The sequence below is a fragment of the Natator depressus genome, chromosome 4, assembly GCF_965152275.1.
Source record: "Natator depressus isolate rNatDep1 chromosome 4, rNatDep2.hap1, whole genome shotgun sequence".
NCBI classification, from domain to species: Eukaryota; Metazoa; Chordata; order Testudines; family Cheloniidae; genus Natator; species Natator depressus.
The window spans coordinates 88285403-88301630 of NC_134237.1; the positions used below are offsets into that span (position 1 = coordinate 88285403).

A 16228-nucleotide genomic window follows, 5' to 3' on the forward strand; every position below is an offset into this window, starting at 1 on the left:
GAGAGACCACATGACAAGCAACTACTTGCACAGGCCACAGAACACCACTGCTTCTCTGGTGTGCAAACCTTTGAAGACAGACCACCTCTTATAGAGACCACTTTTGCTAACTCCCATGAGTTTTACTGTAGTTTGAACCTTTATAAGGACCCAATCTACAGGGCAGTATTGATGGTACTATTTCTAAAATTGAGATTTCAGAAATAAGCAAGAAGTGCAAATTAGTTTTGTGATATAGGACAGGATTAGAGGTGGAGCCTCTATATAACAAAGTTCTAGGGAGCCACAAGGAGGGGTTTGTCAAAAAGTAAAATTAAAATTAAGATGATTAGAATTCTTTAATGCCTGGAGAATAATTATGTCACTGCCTTTTTAAAACTGGATTAACAATTGTTTGGTTCTTCATAATTTCAGGCACCCCTTGCATCTCAGAGAGAAGACTTGTGGCTGAAAAAGATACTACAGTATATCCACTTTTTCCTCTTGGAAAGAGGAAATGTAAAAACTTTTTGAATCTTATATGCTATGTTTCAATGGGAGCAGAAGTTGAGTTAAATATTTTTGAAGACTTATGAATTGAAGATGCTGTATTGGGAACTGGGGGTAAAACTTTCAGAAGTGCCTATGTCCCTTTTGGAAACTTTAACCTGTGTATATGCCTTTCTCACTATTTACATTCCACTAGACTCGCTGAAGTTTGATGGGTAATGTTTTGTTTTTAAGAACGCAGACTAGGCCAAACCCAAGGAAGAGAGAGAAAATCTAAAGAACATGTCTGATGTATGAGATGATTGTACTAAAATAAAAGGAGTACTTGTAGCACCTTAGAGACTAACCAATTTATTTGAGCATGAGCTTTCGTGAGCTACAGCTCACTTCATCGGATGCATACTGTGGAAATTGCAGAAGACATTATTATATACACAGACACCATGAAACAATACCTCCTCCCACCCCACTCTCCTGCTGGTAATAGCTTATCTAAAGTGATCATCAAGATGGGCCATTTCCAGCACAAATCCAGGTTTTCTCACCCTCCGCCCCCCCACAGACAAACTCACTCTCTTGCTGGTAATAGTGAGTTTGTCTGTAGGGGGGCGGTGGGTGAGAAAACCTGGATTTGTGCTGGAAATGGCCCATCTTGATGATCACTTTAGATAAGCTATTACCAGCAGGAGAGTGGGGTGGGAGGAGGTATTGTTTCATGGTGTCTGTGTATATAATAATGTCTTCTGCAATTTCCACAGTATGCATCCGATGAAGTGAGCTGTAGCTCACGAAAGCTCATGCTCAAATAAATTGGTTAGTCTCTAAGGTGCCACAAGTACTCCTTTTCTTTTTGCGAATACAGACTAACACGGCTGTTACTCTGAAACCTGTACTAAAATACTGCACCTAGCTCTGGGTACTTTAGTTCCAGAGACCTGTCGAACTGGATTGGTTTAAAAAAAAAAAAATGGGGAAAGATGGTTAGAAGAATAGTGTAATTGGCTTGTAAGAAAAGATTAAATGAGCTAAATATGAGTTTGGCAAAGTTACAAGTAAGGTGGAGACATTCAGTTCAAGCATTTGAAGATTGTAAACTTGAAGGAATGCTCTTTAATGAGGTATTATTAAGTATAGTGGTAAGAAATCAAATAAGTCTAAATTGAGTATCATTGAACTTTTTTTAAAAAAGAAAAAAAGATGCCTTTTGATCCAGAATCAGTAGTTTTAATATGCTTTAATTGCTTTTCCTCAACAGTTTTTTCACGTTTAAACTTTGTTACAGGGCACTCATTCAGCAGTTGTGTATATTGCGTTTGGAATTTGTCACTTTTTTTATCTTGACTCAGATTAATGTTTTTGAATTCTCTGAATTATAGTAGTTGCAGCCTCAGTAGTTATGGTTGTAAAACAGTTTCCAGTCTATAATCTGTATCTTTTCACATGTGCAGAACGCTCATCTTGCGGGCTAATATTTCCCATGTGTGTTCTTAAAAAAAAAAAAAATCTGCCCTTGGGGCAAATTTTGAAATATGTCCCTTTTCTTTGTGGTGTTATCCCATTTTCCACACCTACAGTATCACCTTCATGACAACTCTGTCATCTTTAGACGTTTTCCCACAGTTCCTTTTGAAGTTCTGACGTCAGTATAATTTATGAGCGGACCTCTAGTTTCACCCACACAGTAGTTGGGGTGAAACTGGATGCAATATTAAAGTTGTGTGATTTATCTTTGATCAAGAATCCTGAGCAAGCTTATTTGCGGACCATGGTCAGAAAGCAATTTATTATTGGTCCGTTAGAGACATTTTAACACAAGAAATATCTTAGTGAAACCAATGCTCAGAAATTTCAGTAGAAGTTCCTGCCGTGTCTGCATGCAAGTACATGAATTCAAAAATGGAGATCTGTTCAGATGGTTTCTTTGGAGAAGTTTTCCTTGATAAATGGAATAAGTTATTGAAGATTTATTGTTTGTATTTGATACATACCATGAAATACACAGTTGTGCAATGTGGACAAGGTAGTTGTGACGATTCCTCCCATAAGGCTTTATGGAAATATGCTTATGAATGTATGCTACATATGCCGTGTAACATATCTCTGTATAAGTTATGATCTACTGAATCTATTAATCCTATTTGTATGCATGTATCATTTTCGTATTCGAAGTTATGAATATTGACTGTGTACTGGCTTGATTTCTAAGTAGCCTTAGTAGAGTATTTGGTCAGCTTCTTGAGAAAGGAATGTGCAAATTAGGTGCCCAATCCAGAAATACTTAAAGGACAATGAATCTTGTAAGGCTCCAATCCACATAAGTAGTCTTTCAAGGACTGAGGACTTTCAAGAAAGCATGTGAACCAAGGCTGCTAACTGTAAGTTCTGAGTCATGCATGGACATGTGACTTGCCCATGTGACTCCAAAACTCCATCTTGGAGCTGGATGTTGCATAGGAGAGAGGAGAGGGTCTCCACCCACAAGAGAAAGTCTATTTAAAGCCTGAGGAGACCCCCTCCATTTTGTCTTCAGCTGGCTAAAGAGATAGCCTCTCCACCCCCAAGGATACCTGAAAGAAACTGGAACAAAGGACAGTAACTACAGGGGGTGTGATTGATTGCTGCACCCAGACTAGAAGGAGACTAGTCTGTAAAAAGAAGCTTACTGGGTGAGGTTTTTATTTGTATTCAGTTTTATTACTGTACTAGTCTTAGACTTGTGGGTTTTATTTTATTTTGCTTGGTAATTCACTTTGTTCTGTCTGTTACTACGTGGAACCACTTAAATCCTACTTTCTGTATTTAATAAAATCGCTTTTTACTTATTAATTAACCCAGAGTATGTATTAATACCTAAGGGGGGGGCAAACAGCTGTGCATATCTCTCTATCAGTGTTATAGAGGGCATCTGAGTGTTAAAGACAGGAGCACTTCTTAAGTTGCTTTCAGTTATGTCTGCAGCTTTGGGGCACCTGGTTCAGACCCTGGGTCTGTGTTGAAGCAGACTGGCGTGTTTGGCTCAGCAAGACAGGGCGCTGGAGTCCCAAGCTGGCAGGGAAAGCAGGGGTAGAAGTAGTCTTGGAACGTGAGTTGGCAACCCCAAGGGGGTTTCTGTGATCCAATCCGTCATAGTAGTATTACAGTGCAAACAAAGAATTTTCAAAAATAGGTGCCTAATGTTAGCCTTTCAAGTCCATACTTGGGGACCTAAACAAATGACCTTGTTTTCAAAGTGACTGCCATCCAGAAGCTCCCATTTGGGTATCTAAATACGAACTTGAGAACCTTGTAGTTTTGAAAATCTTTGCCCTTAAGATTTTGGAATTCATGCATTTTAAAAAAAAAGTTTTAGCTATTTTTATGGTACTGTAGTAGCGCAGACTTTCTGCTTAATGTATGACTGAAGTTCAGTCATGCTCTAGTAAATACCAATAAAACAGTAAATGTATGCTTAAAGGAAAATTATGTATTGTTTTCTGTCTTGTCTTGGGTACCTCATTTTGGACTTAAGATATTGCTGTTTTTGCAGTGAACAGCTGAAGAATTAATGAATACTCTGGAACAAGAAGTTTATAGGACATTATATTTGAAAGATTATTTTTACTTAAGATCAGAAGAGTTACAGCCACAGACAGTGACATTAATTCTCAAAACATGAATTTAGTTAGTACTTTCATTGACTGAACTCCACATCTATATATTACAGCTTGAGGCAGAAAAAAACCTAATTCTGTACAATCTTTTTAATGGTTACATAATTACCAGCATGCACAGTACTAGTGTGAAATCAGATGACTGTAGTGTCCTTTCAAGGTGCTAAGAATATACAAAGTTAATTGCTGTTAGCAAGAAAGTTACAAATTTTAAAAAAAACAGGGCACCAGTGGGAGAAAAATTAAATATTAAGTGTTTCATGAATTTAATGCTTTAAAACAGTGCTTCAACTGGGCAGGAAAGCAACACTGCTATTTAGGCATTTCATTCTGCATTGAAATATATCCCAAGATGGAAATATGACTAGACATTTATAGAACATTTAAGAATACATATGCTTCTTATTCCATCTTCTTAAAGCAAGTAACATTCATAGTACTTGATATTTTTCAAGCCTTTTCCCCTTGTAGAAGTTAGTGAGACTGTGCAATACTGGAGCAGTAGTCTAAGATGTCCTGGATAGTGAATTCCATGGTAACACCTGATCCAGGATAGCAACGAGCTATCAAGCCTTCAAAGTGTTTGTACTGGCGTATAAACTCATCTTGCATAGAATGCCATACAACCTGCCAAAGAAGGAATACAAACAAAAGTAAGTGACATTTTATCAAGACAAAATTCAGAAAAACAAGATTTTTGTTGCACAGAATTTCTGTAAGTCACCTTCTATGAACATTTATACAACTTCTACCAAGTCAAAATTACAAAGTAAGAGAGAGATTTTTGGGTTGTTTTTAAAAAATATTACACTGTGTTTTGTCTGTGCTAAATTGATAAAGGTTTAAATACAAATATCTCGTGTAACTAACTGAGCAAAGAGGGTGAGATTTTACAAAATCCTCAGTACAGTGGCCTAATTCTGCTCCCTCTAAAGTCAATGAAAGTTTTACTACTTATTTCAATGGGAACAGAATTAGGCCATCACTGACCACTGTTTTAAATCCCACTCATAGCACTGGAAGAGAATGAACTGAAAGTATTATTCTGCACCAAAACATATGTATAGGAATAGACACATTTCCAGATCACACAAGTGGTCCATCTAGTCTGATATACTATCTCCATCTCCTACACTGGCCAGCACCAGATGTTTCAAGCTTGCAAGAAACCTAATAATGGACAATTATGGCATACTCTAAGGGAAGTTTCTTCCTAACTCCTGTTAGTGGTTGATTCAGTTTGTCAAAAGGAATAGAGGCAATTGCGGGTGAATACCCCTTTAACAAAACTCAACCCTCAAAATATTCCATTTTGAGGGACTCACGCAGGGCTCCAAAAAACACTGATCTTCAGAAGAGTCCTGAAACTCAAGGCGCTTCCCCCAAGTGGGAGTATGCAGAAACAACCCCCCAAAAGAAAGTTATGATGGCAAGTTACTAATTTACTGATGACATACCTCCCAGAATACAGCGCTGTAGTTTACATAGCATTCTTTTGGTGCAAGTGAAGATGCTAATTTTCTCTCATTCCTGTGAAGTTTCATTTTAGAGAAGCAGACTAAAGGCTATTCTACAAAGTAGTAGAATGTTTGTACAGGCATTAAAACAATCGGAGATGTCAGATTATTCTTTATACAAATCAGATCGTTTTACCTGAAGTAAGTTTTCTTCTTCACAAAGATGTTTGTCCACCTTCTTATAGAGATTATCCAATCCCTTCTTCACTTCCTTACCAGGATATTCCTTTATAACTTTGCGAAGCTCTTGTTTATTGAAAGCCAGTTGGTAACTTACTTCCTCTTCTCTTATGCCCTGTGCCACACGAGCTTCAACACCCTCAAAGAAATGCTAAAATACAATTATAGTATTAATATAATCATAAATGTAGGGTAGTGTATGTAAGTGTCGGAATACTGATCTGATGGCACATCTTGTTTTCACATGACAAAAAACCTGAATCAAAGAAACAATACAGATTTACATTAGCTAAGGATCTGGTTCCACCCCGCTAAACAGAGCAGCGTCCGCCACCACCGCACTAGAGCACTGGTTAAGTATTAACTCAGAAGGAAAAGTGTAACCACTTCTTGTAGCACCTGGGTTTTCCCTTGAAGTCTTCTGTCAAGTGCTGAGCCAGCCTAAAACTAACAAGATCATAGCCTGAAGAGAGATAGCAGTAGAGCCCTGGATGTCTAAAGCACAAAAAATAAAAGACAATAGTGATGCACATGAACATGAGATCCTGAAATATGTATTCCTGAGAGGAGTGGGCCTACAAAAACGTATGTAGGGAACTGCATAGTTTAACTCACATTAGGTGACAAACAAGCATTTTAGATTTAATATATCTATATATAAAGACATTTTATTAGGAGTAATTTCTCAACCATAAAAATTCATAATTTTCTAAAAAAATATAAAAACTACAATCCTAATTATAGAAAAAACATAATTAAACAGTATCAAATACATTTGATATGTACAGCTGATATATCTTACAAGTCTCACTATGTTATTCAATTGAATAGCTCAGCTTAAAGCAAAATGTGCTGCCATATATATGGATCTGGTTCTGGCAATTAAAGGCGTATTAGGGTTTTTTTAAAAAGTAGTTTAGAAACAGGGTGATAATGCTTTTACCATCGGAGTGGGCAACAGCATCCCCAAGCTCCTAATTAGTGATGAAAGTTAGTGTTGGAAAAGAATCCCTGTCCACACATGAACATTTGGGTAAAAATTCTGCAATATATTAGCAGTCAAGGAGATGTTAAAATCATTGTCCTGCGGGGAGATGAGAGCCCTTTGGAAGTTACCTGGGTTGGAAGTTAACAGAACAAGAAATGGCACATCCTCACATGCCTGGAGCTGTAAACTCAAAACGTGCAAATTAGTTTTTGGAGAAAGACAGCTGTATTCTGCATCAGAAATACAATTAGACCAAAAGATGCTTACATTTAATTTCTCAAGAGGCTGTCCCAATGAGTAGATGACATAAGACTGGAGATGATCAGTATATTTCTGTTTAGCTTCTTTTTTTTCAGCCTCAAGACATGAGATTTTCAAACGAGAGAGAGTTGCAAAAATATGGTGGAAGTTCTCCATCATGACCACATCCCTGGGTGTTTTCTGGCTTTCATTTGCTACTTTCTCCACTAAAATCAGAATAGTAAAAAGATTCAACACAAATCTCTTCGATAATTAAAATGTCTAAATTATGGAAAAAAGAGAGCTTGTAAGATGAATGAAAAAGAGCCAATTAAAGGAACAATTCCAGAAAAGTGTCTTTGGCTTTCATGTCAAGAAGAGTCATTTGAAAAAATTTTAGAGCTCTTTAATTTTAGAAAGATCCACAAACTACATTTCTCAAGGAAGATTACCTCCATGGGGAACCATGTGGGATAAAACAAACAAAAGTAAAATTTCCTAGTAAGTTGTATCCTTTTAAGCAGAGATGAGGATTCAAAATGATTACTTTTTTACTTGGCAAGTCTGCCAAAATGATTTCCATTGTTGAATAAGTGAGTACATGAGAATATTCAAAGCAGCACTTCACATTAGTCCTAAGGCTACAGAGTTCCACGCCTTACATATAGAGTATAGACAGTAATTTTTACATATTATAAACTGATATATGATACACTTATTTACATGACTGATCCTTTGTTTAGCAAAAAGTGATTTGTACACTTTGTGGAAGTTTACAAACATAATTTATTGCCCTTTGAAGATATTTATGCATTGTAGCAAAACTTAAAAAAATTATACAAAAAAGTATTTATTCTAGGCTCCCTTTGCTGTTATTGAATATTTTTGTATAGTAATATGAGCTCTATTCTGCATATCCCAACTTTTCTTACCATGAACAATTTTTACTTAGGACATCAGTGTCTATTGCCAAAGTTATCTTGTTCTTCCAGTCTCTCTTTTTAAACAGGACTGCCCATAAAGGTGCCAGATTGATAACCTTGATGATGGAAGCACTCATTTGTCCACAGAACAGGCTAATGCTAATGTATATTTCTACATACTGCCCCATCATTGCTCCTCAACCTAGTTCTAGATCACCACTCCAAGTGTAGTAAAGTCTTTATGTCCATTTATCCATTAGCCTTTCCACTGAAACAATGAGGATGACATTTGTGATAGTAATTTTTGTAGCACGAATTCCTGTGCTCTAGAAAATTAGCTGAGACCATCAATTCATTTCAGACACACCACACAATAGTCATTAGGAAAATATCTCGCTGCCAATTTTATTCTTCCTCTCTTCTATCCAAAGCATGGCAGCTACAGGTATCTTTCTAAGCAGCCTTGACCAACAAAACCCCTTACTGCATTCAGTTCAAACTCCTCACTTTATCTCTGCTGTTATTTTGTCTTAGTATCATCATCCTTCCTACCTCTTGTCTCTTTTTCCCCACTTGTAGCTTTGTGCTTTCTTTGAGGCTACTCCCAACTGGTTTGGAGTAGTCTGTGCCCTCTTTTCTGCTAAGTATCCTCTCTCTCTCTCTCCCCCCCCCCCCAAATACCTTTTTAAAAAAGGACAGTTACCTTTTCCGTAACTGGTGTTCTTCGAGATGTGTTGCTCATGTCCATTTAACTTAGGCATGTATGCTCACCACAGGCACTGGTGCCGGACGTTTTTCCCTCAGAAGTATCCATAGGGACCAGCTCTGTTGCCCCCTGGAGTGGTGCACACATGCCAGGGTATATAAGGCGCCGCCGGTTCCCCCCACCCTCAGTTCCTTCTTGCCGGAAACTCTGACAGTGGGAAAGGAGGGCGGGTTGTGGAACAGACACGAACACCACATCTTGAAGAACACCAATTACTGAAAAGGTAATTGTCTTTTCTTCTTCGAGTGATTGCTCATGTCCATTCAACTTAGGTGACTCCCAAGCAGCATCCCCCAGAGGTGGGTAGGAGTTCACAAACATGTAGATTGCAATACAGCTCTGCTGAACCCAGTGTCGTACCTGGTCTGCTGAGTGATGGTGTAGTGGGCCGTGAACATGTGCACCAAGGTCCATGTTGTGGCTCGACAGATGTCCTGGACTGGGGAAGTGTGCCAGGAAGGCTGCCAAAGACGCCTGCGCTCTGGTCAAGTGGGCTCTGATGGTCGGTGGTGGAGGGACTCCCACCAACTCGTAGCTGGTCCGAATGCAAGAGATGATCCTGTCAGAAATCCTCTGTGTGGACACTGGGAGGCCCTTTATCCTATCAGCTGTAGAGATGAAAAGCTGAGTCGACTTACAGAATGGCTTTCTACCTAGATCGGACAAAACCTGAGCCCTTCTTACATCCAAAACATGAAGGTGCCTGTGACGCTTTGTACCTCAGGGGTACACCTTACACACCCATGTTGATCTTTATAAAATGACTGTGTGGTATCCAGTGCAAAGTTTGTCATGTTGGGTGTCTTCGGAAGGCTCATGATGCACTGAGCATGGTTATTATAGTGATGTTATAATTGTTACAGTAGTGTTACAATAATGTTATAGTTTATCATTTCATGTATGTGGTTATGAGGTTGAAAATGTATCCTCAGGGCTTAAAATAAGCCCAGGCAAAAATTCTCCAAGAGCAGAGAGGCAGTTCACACCTCATCAGGGCAGGTATGGGACAACCCCAGCCCAGCCTCACAGGAACAAAGGACGCTGGCCTAGGCAGCAACAAAATAATCTGTTGAGAGTCTCGAGGGAGTCACTCCCTCCTCCTCTGGTCAGTCTGGAACTGCGATGAGGTAATCCTCACCTGACTCTGAAGGGGGGGGGGCAAAGCCAAGAGGAAAGAAAGGACATGATAAAAGGGAAACACATTTGCCATGGTCTGTCTCTCTCTTCCACCTACATCTACAGACAACACACCAAGTGACTGAAGCACTGATCAAAGGGGAGAGCCTGGCTGAAGAGCAACCAGACAGCCTGTGGTGAGAAGCACCTAAGTTTGAAACGGCACTGAAAGTGTTAAGATCAGTTAGAATGCATTTTGCTTTTATTTCATTTGACCAAATCTGACTTATAATCACTTAAAATCTATCTTTATAGTTAATAAATCTGTTTGGTTTGAAGCATGTCAGAGACTCACCTTGGGATAACAAGCCTCGTACATATCAATTTCTTTGTTAAATTGACGAACTCATATAAGCTTGCAGCATCCAGCGGGCATAACTGGATACTGCAAGACGGAGGTTGCAAGGGTTGTGTCTGGGACCAGGGATATTGGCTAGTGTCATTCAGTTGCACAATCCAAGGAGCAGCTTACATGCCAGAGGCTGTGTGTGAACAGCCCAAGAGTGGGAGTTCTCACAGCAGAGCAGGATAAGGCTGGCTCCCAGAGTCAAGGATTGGAGTGACCTAGCAGATCACCGGTCCAGATAACACCAGAGGGGAATGTTACAGTGCCTTTCTTCACTATCTCATGGGGCTTAGGGCAGAACACCGGAAGGAAGATGTCCTGGCTCATGTGGAAAGCAGACACCACCTTGGGAAGGAAGGCTGGGTGGGGCCAGAGCTGGACCCTGTCCTTGTAGAAGACCATGTACTGCAGTTCTGAGGTCAGGGCTCACAGCTCGGAGACCCGCCTCGCCAACATCACTCCACCAGGAAAGCTACCTTCCATGACAGGTGAGACAGGGAGCACGAGTCCAAAGGCTCAAAGGAAGGGCCCATGAGCCTGGACAGAACCAAGTTGAGATCCCACTGAGGGGCCGGGGACTAGACTTGATAAAGAGTCTCTCGAGGCCTCTAAGGAACCTGATCATCACATCATGGGAGAACACCATCTGTCCCTGGATTGGTACATGAAAGGCCGAAATGGCTGCCAGGTGCACCCTGATAGAAGAGTGCGCCAGGCCCTGGTTCCTTTAATGAAGCAGGTAGTCCAAGATGGACTGCACCTAAGAATGCAAAGGGGAGATGCCCCGTTCGGCTGCCCAGCGGGAGAACCTCGTCCACTTTGCCAGGTAGGTCTGCTTAATCAAGGGCTTTCTACTCTCAAGGAGGACCTTCTGGACCCCTTCCGAACAGGCTCGTACATCTGGGTTCAGCCACGCAACATCCATGCCGTGAGGTGGAGGGACACAAGGTTGAGATGCAAGAGTTGGCTGTGATCTTGTGACAGCAGATGCGGTCGGTTCGGCAGGGACCAGGGAGGGATCGCTGACCAGCTTGATAGTGTCCCAAACCAGTCCTGGCGAGGCCACCCCAGAGTGATCATGGTAACTTGCGCCTTGATTTTTGCTAGGACCTTGCTGATGAGCAGAATCAGAGGGAACGCATACATCAGGCTTCCTGCCCACGGCAGGAGGAAGGCATCCAAGAGGGAGCCCTTGCTCAGGCCCCATCAGGAGCAAAACCTGTGGCACCTCCTGTTCTGCCTGGTGGCAAACAAATCTACTGGGGGAGTTCCCCATCTCTGGAAGATCATGCCGGCTACCTCCGGGTGGAGCACCCACCGCGTGGTAAAAGGAGAAGTCCCTGCTTCGGTGATCTGCTAGTGTGTTCCTGACACCTGGAAGGTGACATGCTTCTAGATGGATTCCATAGTCGATGCTGAAGTCCCAAAGATGGAGTGCCTCTTGGCAGAGGGCCGAGGATTGTGTTCCACCTTGTTTGCTGATGTAGAACATCGAGGCTGTGTTGTCCCTGAGAACTCTGACTGCTCTTCCTGACATGTGAGGTAGGAAGACCATGCACGCGCTGTGCACCACCCTGAACCTCTTTGATGTTTATGTGTAGCGTCGATTCCTCTGGGGACCACGTACCTTGGGTCTGGAGGGTGCCAAGGTGTGCCCCGCAGCCGAGAGCCAAGGCTTCCAAAACCAACTTGACTGACTGCAGAGTGCTGACGAAAGGAACTCCTTCCAGGACTTTCCTGGGGTCAGTCCACCAACACAGCGAGGTATCGTCGCGGGGATAGTGACGACCTTCTTCTTGACTGGGAGTAGACCATCGCCAGCCATTGCTGCAGAGATCACATCCGGAGCATGGCGCGACACACCACATATGTGCACGCTGCCATGTGACCTAGGAGGCACAGGCAAACCCTGGCCGTAGTAAAGGGAAACTCAGACTTCCATGATGAGATCCATCAGTGCCCTGAATCTCTCCAGCAGCAGGAACGCCCTGGCACAGGTCGAGTCGAGCACCGCTCCGATGAACTTTATCCTCTGTACCGGAACTAACGTGGATTTTTTTGTCGTTCACCAACAGGCCGAGGCAATGGCAAGTGACTAACAGCATCACGACATCTCTTTGGACCTGGCTCTGCCCTTGACTAGCCAGTCATCAAGGTATGGGTAGATCTAGGCACCCACCACTGACATGCACTTGGTAAATATCCATGCTGTTGCTAAGCCAAATGGGAGGACCGCAAACTGATAGTGGTTGGGACCTACCATAAACTGGAGGAAGCGTCTGTGTCCCTTGAAGATGGGGATGTGAAAGTACGCATCTTTCAGATCCAGGGCAGCATACCAGTCTCCCGGATCCAGGGAGGGGACAATGGAGGACAGGGAGACCGTGAAGAACTTCAGCTTTGCTAGGAAGCGATTTGGGTCTCGCAGGTCCAGGATAGGTCGTAGACCGCCTTAGGCCTTTGGGATTAAAATGTAGCAGGAATAGAACCTCTTGTTCCTGAACTCTGGAGAAACAATCTCCACCGCACCTACCTGCAGTAACCCCTCTACCTCCTGCACGAGGAGACTCTTGTGAGAAGGATCCCTGAAGAGGGACGGGGAGGGAGGGTGGGAAGGAGGGGTAGAAAGCAACATACAGGCCCAGCGTTTTAAGGGTCGTGCAGGAGTCCTTTAGGCCATGGAGCTTATTGTCCGTCTGTTCCGCAAACAGGGCTTGCCCATCGAAGGGAAGGTTTTGCATTGAGTGCTGAGCTTCCGTGGACAAGCCAAAGAGTAGCAGCCAGGATGCCCAGTGCATGGTGACGGCTGAGGCCATGGTTCGGGCGGCAGCGTCCACTGCATCCAACGCCGCCTGGAGCGTTGCCCTGTCCGCAGTCATGCCCTCCTCCATAATAGCCCGGAACTCCTTCCTACAAGCCTCAGAAAGAGAGCCCTCAAACTTGGACATGGCTTGCTACATGTTAAAAACACAGCATCCCAGGATGGCTTGATGGTTGGCCACCCTCAACTGGAGGCTAGAGGACGAATAAAGCTTATGCCCAAACAAATCTAGTCTCTTGGAGTCTTTGTTCTTAGGGGTAACTCCGGGTTGACCTTGTCATTCCCTGTGGTTAACCGCTTCTACCACTAGGGAGTTGGGAGCAGGATGGGTCTACAGGTACTCGTGGCCTTTGGATAGCATGAAGTACATGAGCTCCGCCCTCTTGGAGATGGGTGGCAGGGAGGAGGGAGTTTGGGTCCTCCACAACAATTGGTGGCCCGGTGGCTTGCTCCCCTGGTCCCTCTTGGACCCCCACAGGTTCCATGGGTACCACGCTGCCAACCACTGTGCCTGTGGCCACGGGACCAGTTTTGGTGCAGACAATGTAGCCAGTACCGCCAATAACAAAGCTTATCCCGCTGTCAGCAAACCTCACTCTGAACCAGGGCTGGATCCTGAGCGGTCACTCCCAGGTGACCAGGACGGAGAAGACTAGTGGCTCTGTCCCAACCGTTGCTGGTCACTCTACCTGGAGTCCGATCTAGAGCGGGGTCGTAGGGACCAGTGGTGCTCGACGGATCTGTGACAGCTTGGAGCCGGCGATCTACATTCTCGCACTTGATGAGCAGTACTAGGATGAGGAGAGGGACTGGGAGTCGGAGCGGGCCCAGTGCCGGGAAGCACCTGCACATGGTGATGCCCTCCTAGGGGATCGGTGACGGTCCAAGGAATGGTACCATTGATCCCTCGACGGGTCCCTGGAGTGGTACTTCTGCTGGTTTGTGCATGCCTCCAAAGGTCTGCGCCCGGTGGTCAGCAAGCTGCACCTCAAACCTCTCTGCCCATGTCCAAGGATCAAATAGGGCGGCGCAGTGAAGGGGGAATGGTGGAGTGGGAACCGTGGCAGTCCGAATGTGGGTTTACCCTGTGACCGGGGAACCACAGGAGCCGGTGTGGGCGGCACTGGGAGGTACATGATCTACTGCACCACCTGCTGGGCCTCCTGCATGGATGGCACCCGGAGCTGACAGAGGCCTCTGCTGCTATCTGGGGTAGCAGGCGGAGAGCAGGTTGGGCTACTTCACTCCTCCAGAGCTTGGGCCCGAGAACCCAACATGGGACCTTGCTCACACCCAGTCTTATCCTTTCCCTTGTGGGAGGCTGGAGACTGGCCTCATCTCGCCTTCTGGGGCTTCTTGGTCGGAGCCATGGATGGGGACCGGTGCCGGCTAGTGGCCGGTCCTGGTGGGGCGCTGCATACCGAGGTCACGTTACTCGGTGCCGAGTCAGAGCGTTGCTCCGGTGTCGGGGTGAGGGTCAATGTCATAAGGAGTGCTCTTAAACGAGTATCACACTCCTTCACAGTCCTTGGCTTGTAGGACTTGCAAATTTTGCACTTCTCACTAATATGTCCTTCTCCCAAGCAATGCAGACAGCTGCTGTGTGGATCACTAATGGGCATGGGCCTCTTACAGCAATCACAGGGCTTAAAGCCTGGGAATTGGGGCATGCCGCGTCCCGAGGCAAAGTCCCATTTGGTACCTACAGAGGCCTTAACTATAGCTAAGGGATTTATAAACACTAATAGAAAACTATATACAGTATAATACAGAAGATAACAAGTTCGTACAAACAAGCAGCTACAGCAGTAACTGAAGCAGCAACAGTTCCAGCGCCATCACTGGCAGCAAGAAGGAACTGAAGGTCGGGGGAACCAGTGGCACCCTATATACCGCGGCATGTACACGCCACTCCAGGGGGTGCTGGAGCCAGTCCCCTATAGATACTGCTGAGGGAAAAACTTCCAGCACCGGTGCATGTGGCGAACACACACACCTAAGCTGAATGGACAGCAATCACTCGAAGAAGAATGCACTTCGGTGAATCTTTCCTATCCTGATGATCTCACCAATATTACCGCCACATCTTCCTATGCCTCAGTTTTTGCTCTTCTGGATTTGTCTCTTAGACTGTAAACTCTAAGTGTCTTCTCACTTGTTTTGTGATGTACTACATACATGTGTGATGCTGTATAATTCAGAGTGATGACTGAAACAAAGGTGAAAGTCTCAGTATTTAATTGCAGGTCTCCAAGCTCCTTCTTTACAGCCTTTAAGAAGGTGAATATTTTGTTTTTAAAAGCTTTTAGTAGCTTCACTCAGTAACAGAATATATGTACAGATATAGAAGTTAAATATTCATATACAGTTTAAGATAAAATATTGAATATTTGTCCCCTACCTCCCATGCAGAACCCTGAACACTAGTCATATTAGGGAAATTGCTTTTCAAATAGTCTGCTTTAAGCATTAAAAATGCACCTATGTTTTAAGTTCACTTAACACATACTATTATGTTACTGATTTCAGTCATTAACATTTTTTAAAAATGATGGTGCCCAAAATTTCAATCCAGGTTTGGCGTCAAAGGCTTATGACAAGATGTTTTTTTTTTTTTTTTTATAGTAGCAAATGCACTTTTCAAATTTTTGGGACTAGATGCCCAATAGTGCTGGCATCTGAATCTGTCTATGGTGGGAAATATGCTTAATCTGCAGAATAAATATTTTCTACCAAATTGCTGTTCTGCATTCTCCACTGGCCAGTTTATGGAAAGCTATTAATGTTAGTTTCAGGGGGACTATATTTTCTGCCCTCCCAAACAGAGGGAAAAAGTACATCAAGCAGACAAAGAGTGAGTTTGTGGAAGTATGTGGGGCACTGCAATAGACCTTACCATTGATGAAAACACTTCTTATAAGTTTTATGTAAGCTTTATCTAAATCTCCTCGACGCTCTGCATTTTTGAAAATAGATTCAGCCAGTGCTGCAAATTCTTCAAATTCAGCAACAAATGTAAGGATCCCAACTTTACTCTTCTTTGATATCTTTACCTCCTCCATCTGTTTTATTTGATTACTCTTAAGTTAAAAACAAAAATGTTAATTAGTCCACAATATTTTTTCTGAAACT

At 43.3% G+C, this 16228-nt stretch overlaps 1 protein-coding gene across 8 annotated transcripts in view; it reads right to left on the reverse strand.

The window, feature by feature from the left end:
* Window positions 1-4148: 4148 nt before the first annotated feature.
* Window positions 4149-16228, reverse strand: part of EXOC1 (exocyst complex component 1) — a 63218-nt gene continuing 51138 nt past the window's right edge. For 4 of the 8 annotated variants that reach the window (XM_074951380.1, XM_074951378.1, XM_074951379.1 and 1 more), the window contains 4 exons: window positions 15993-16176; window positions 7092-7291; window positions 5793-5987; window positions 4152-4766 (listed from right to left, as the gene is read on the reverse strand). In XM_074951380.1, coding sequence (XP_074807481.1) covers window positions 4614-4766; window positions 5793-5987; window positions 7092-7291; window positions 15993-16176 — 732 coding nt within the window. In that variant the 3' untranslated portion in view covers window positions 4152-4613. Of the gene's footprint in view, window positions 4767-5792; window positions 5988-7091; window positions 7292-15992; window positions 16177-16228 lie in introns of all 8 variants that reach the window. The other 4 variants (XM_074951374.1, XM_074951375.1, XM_074951372.1 and 1 more) reach the window with 2 other exon arrangements.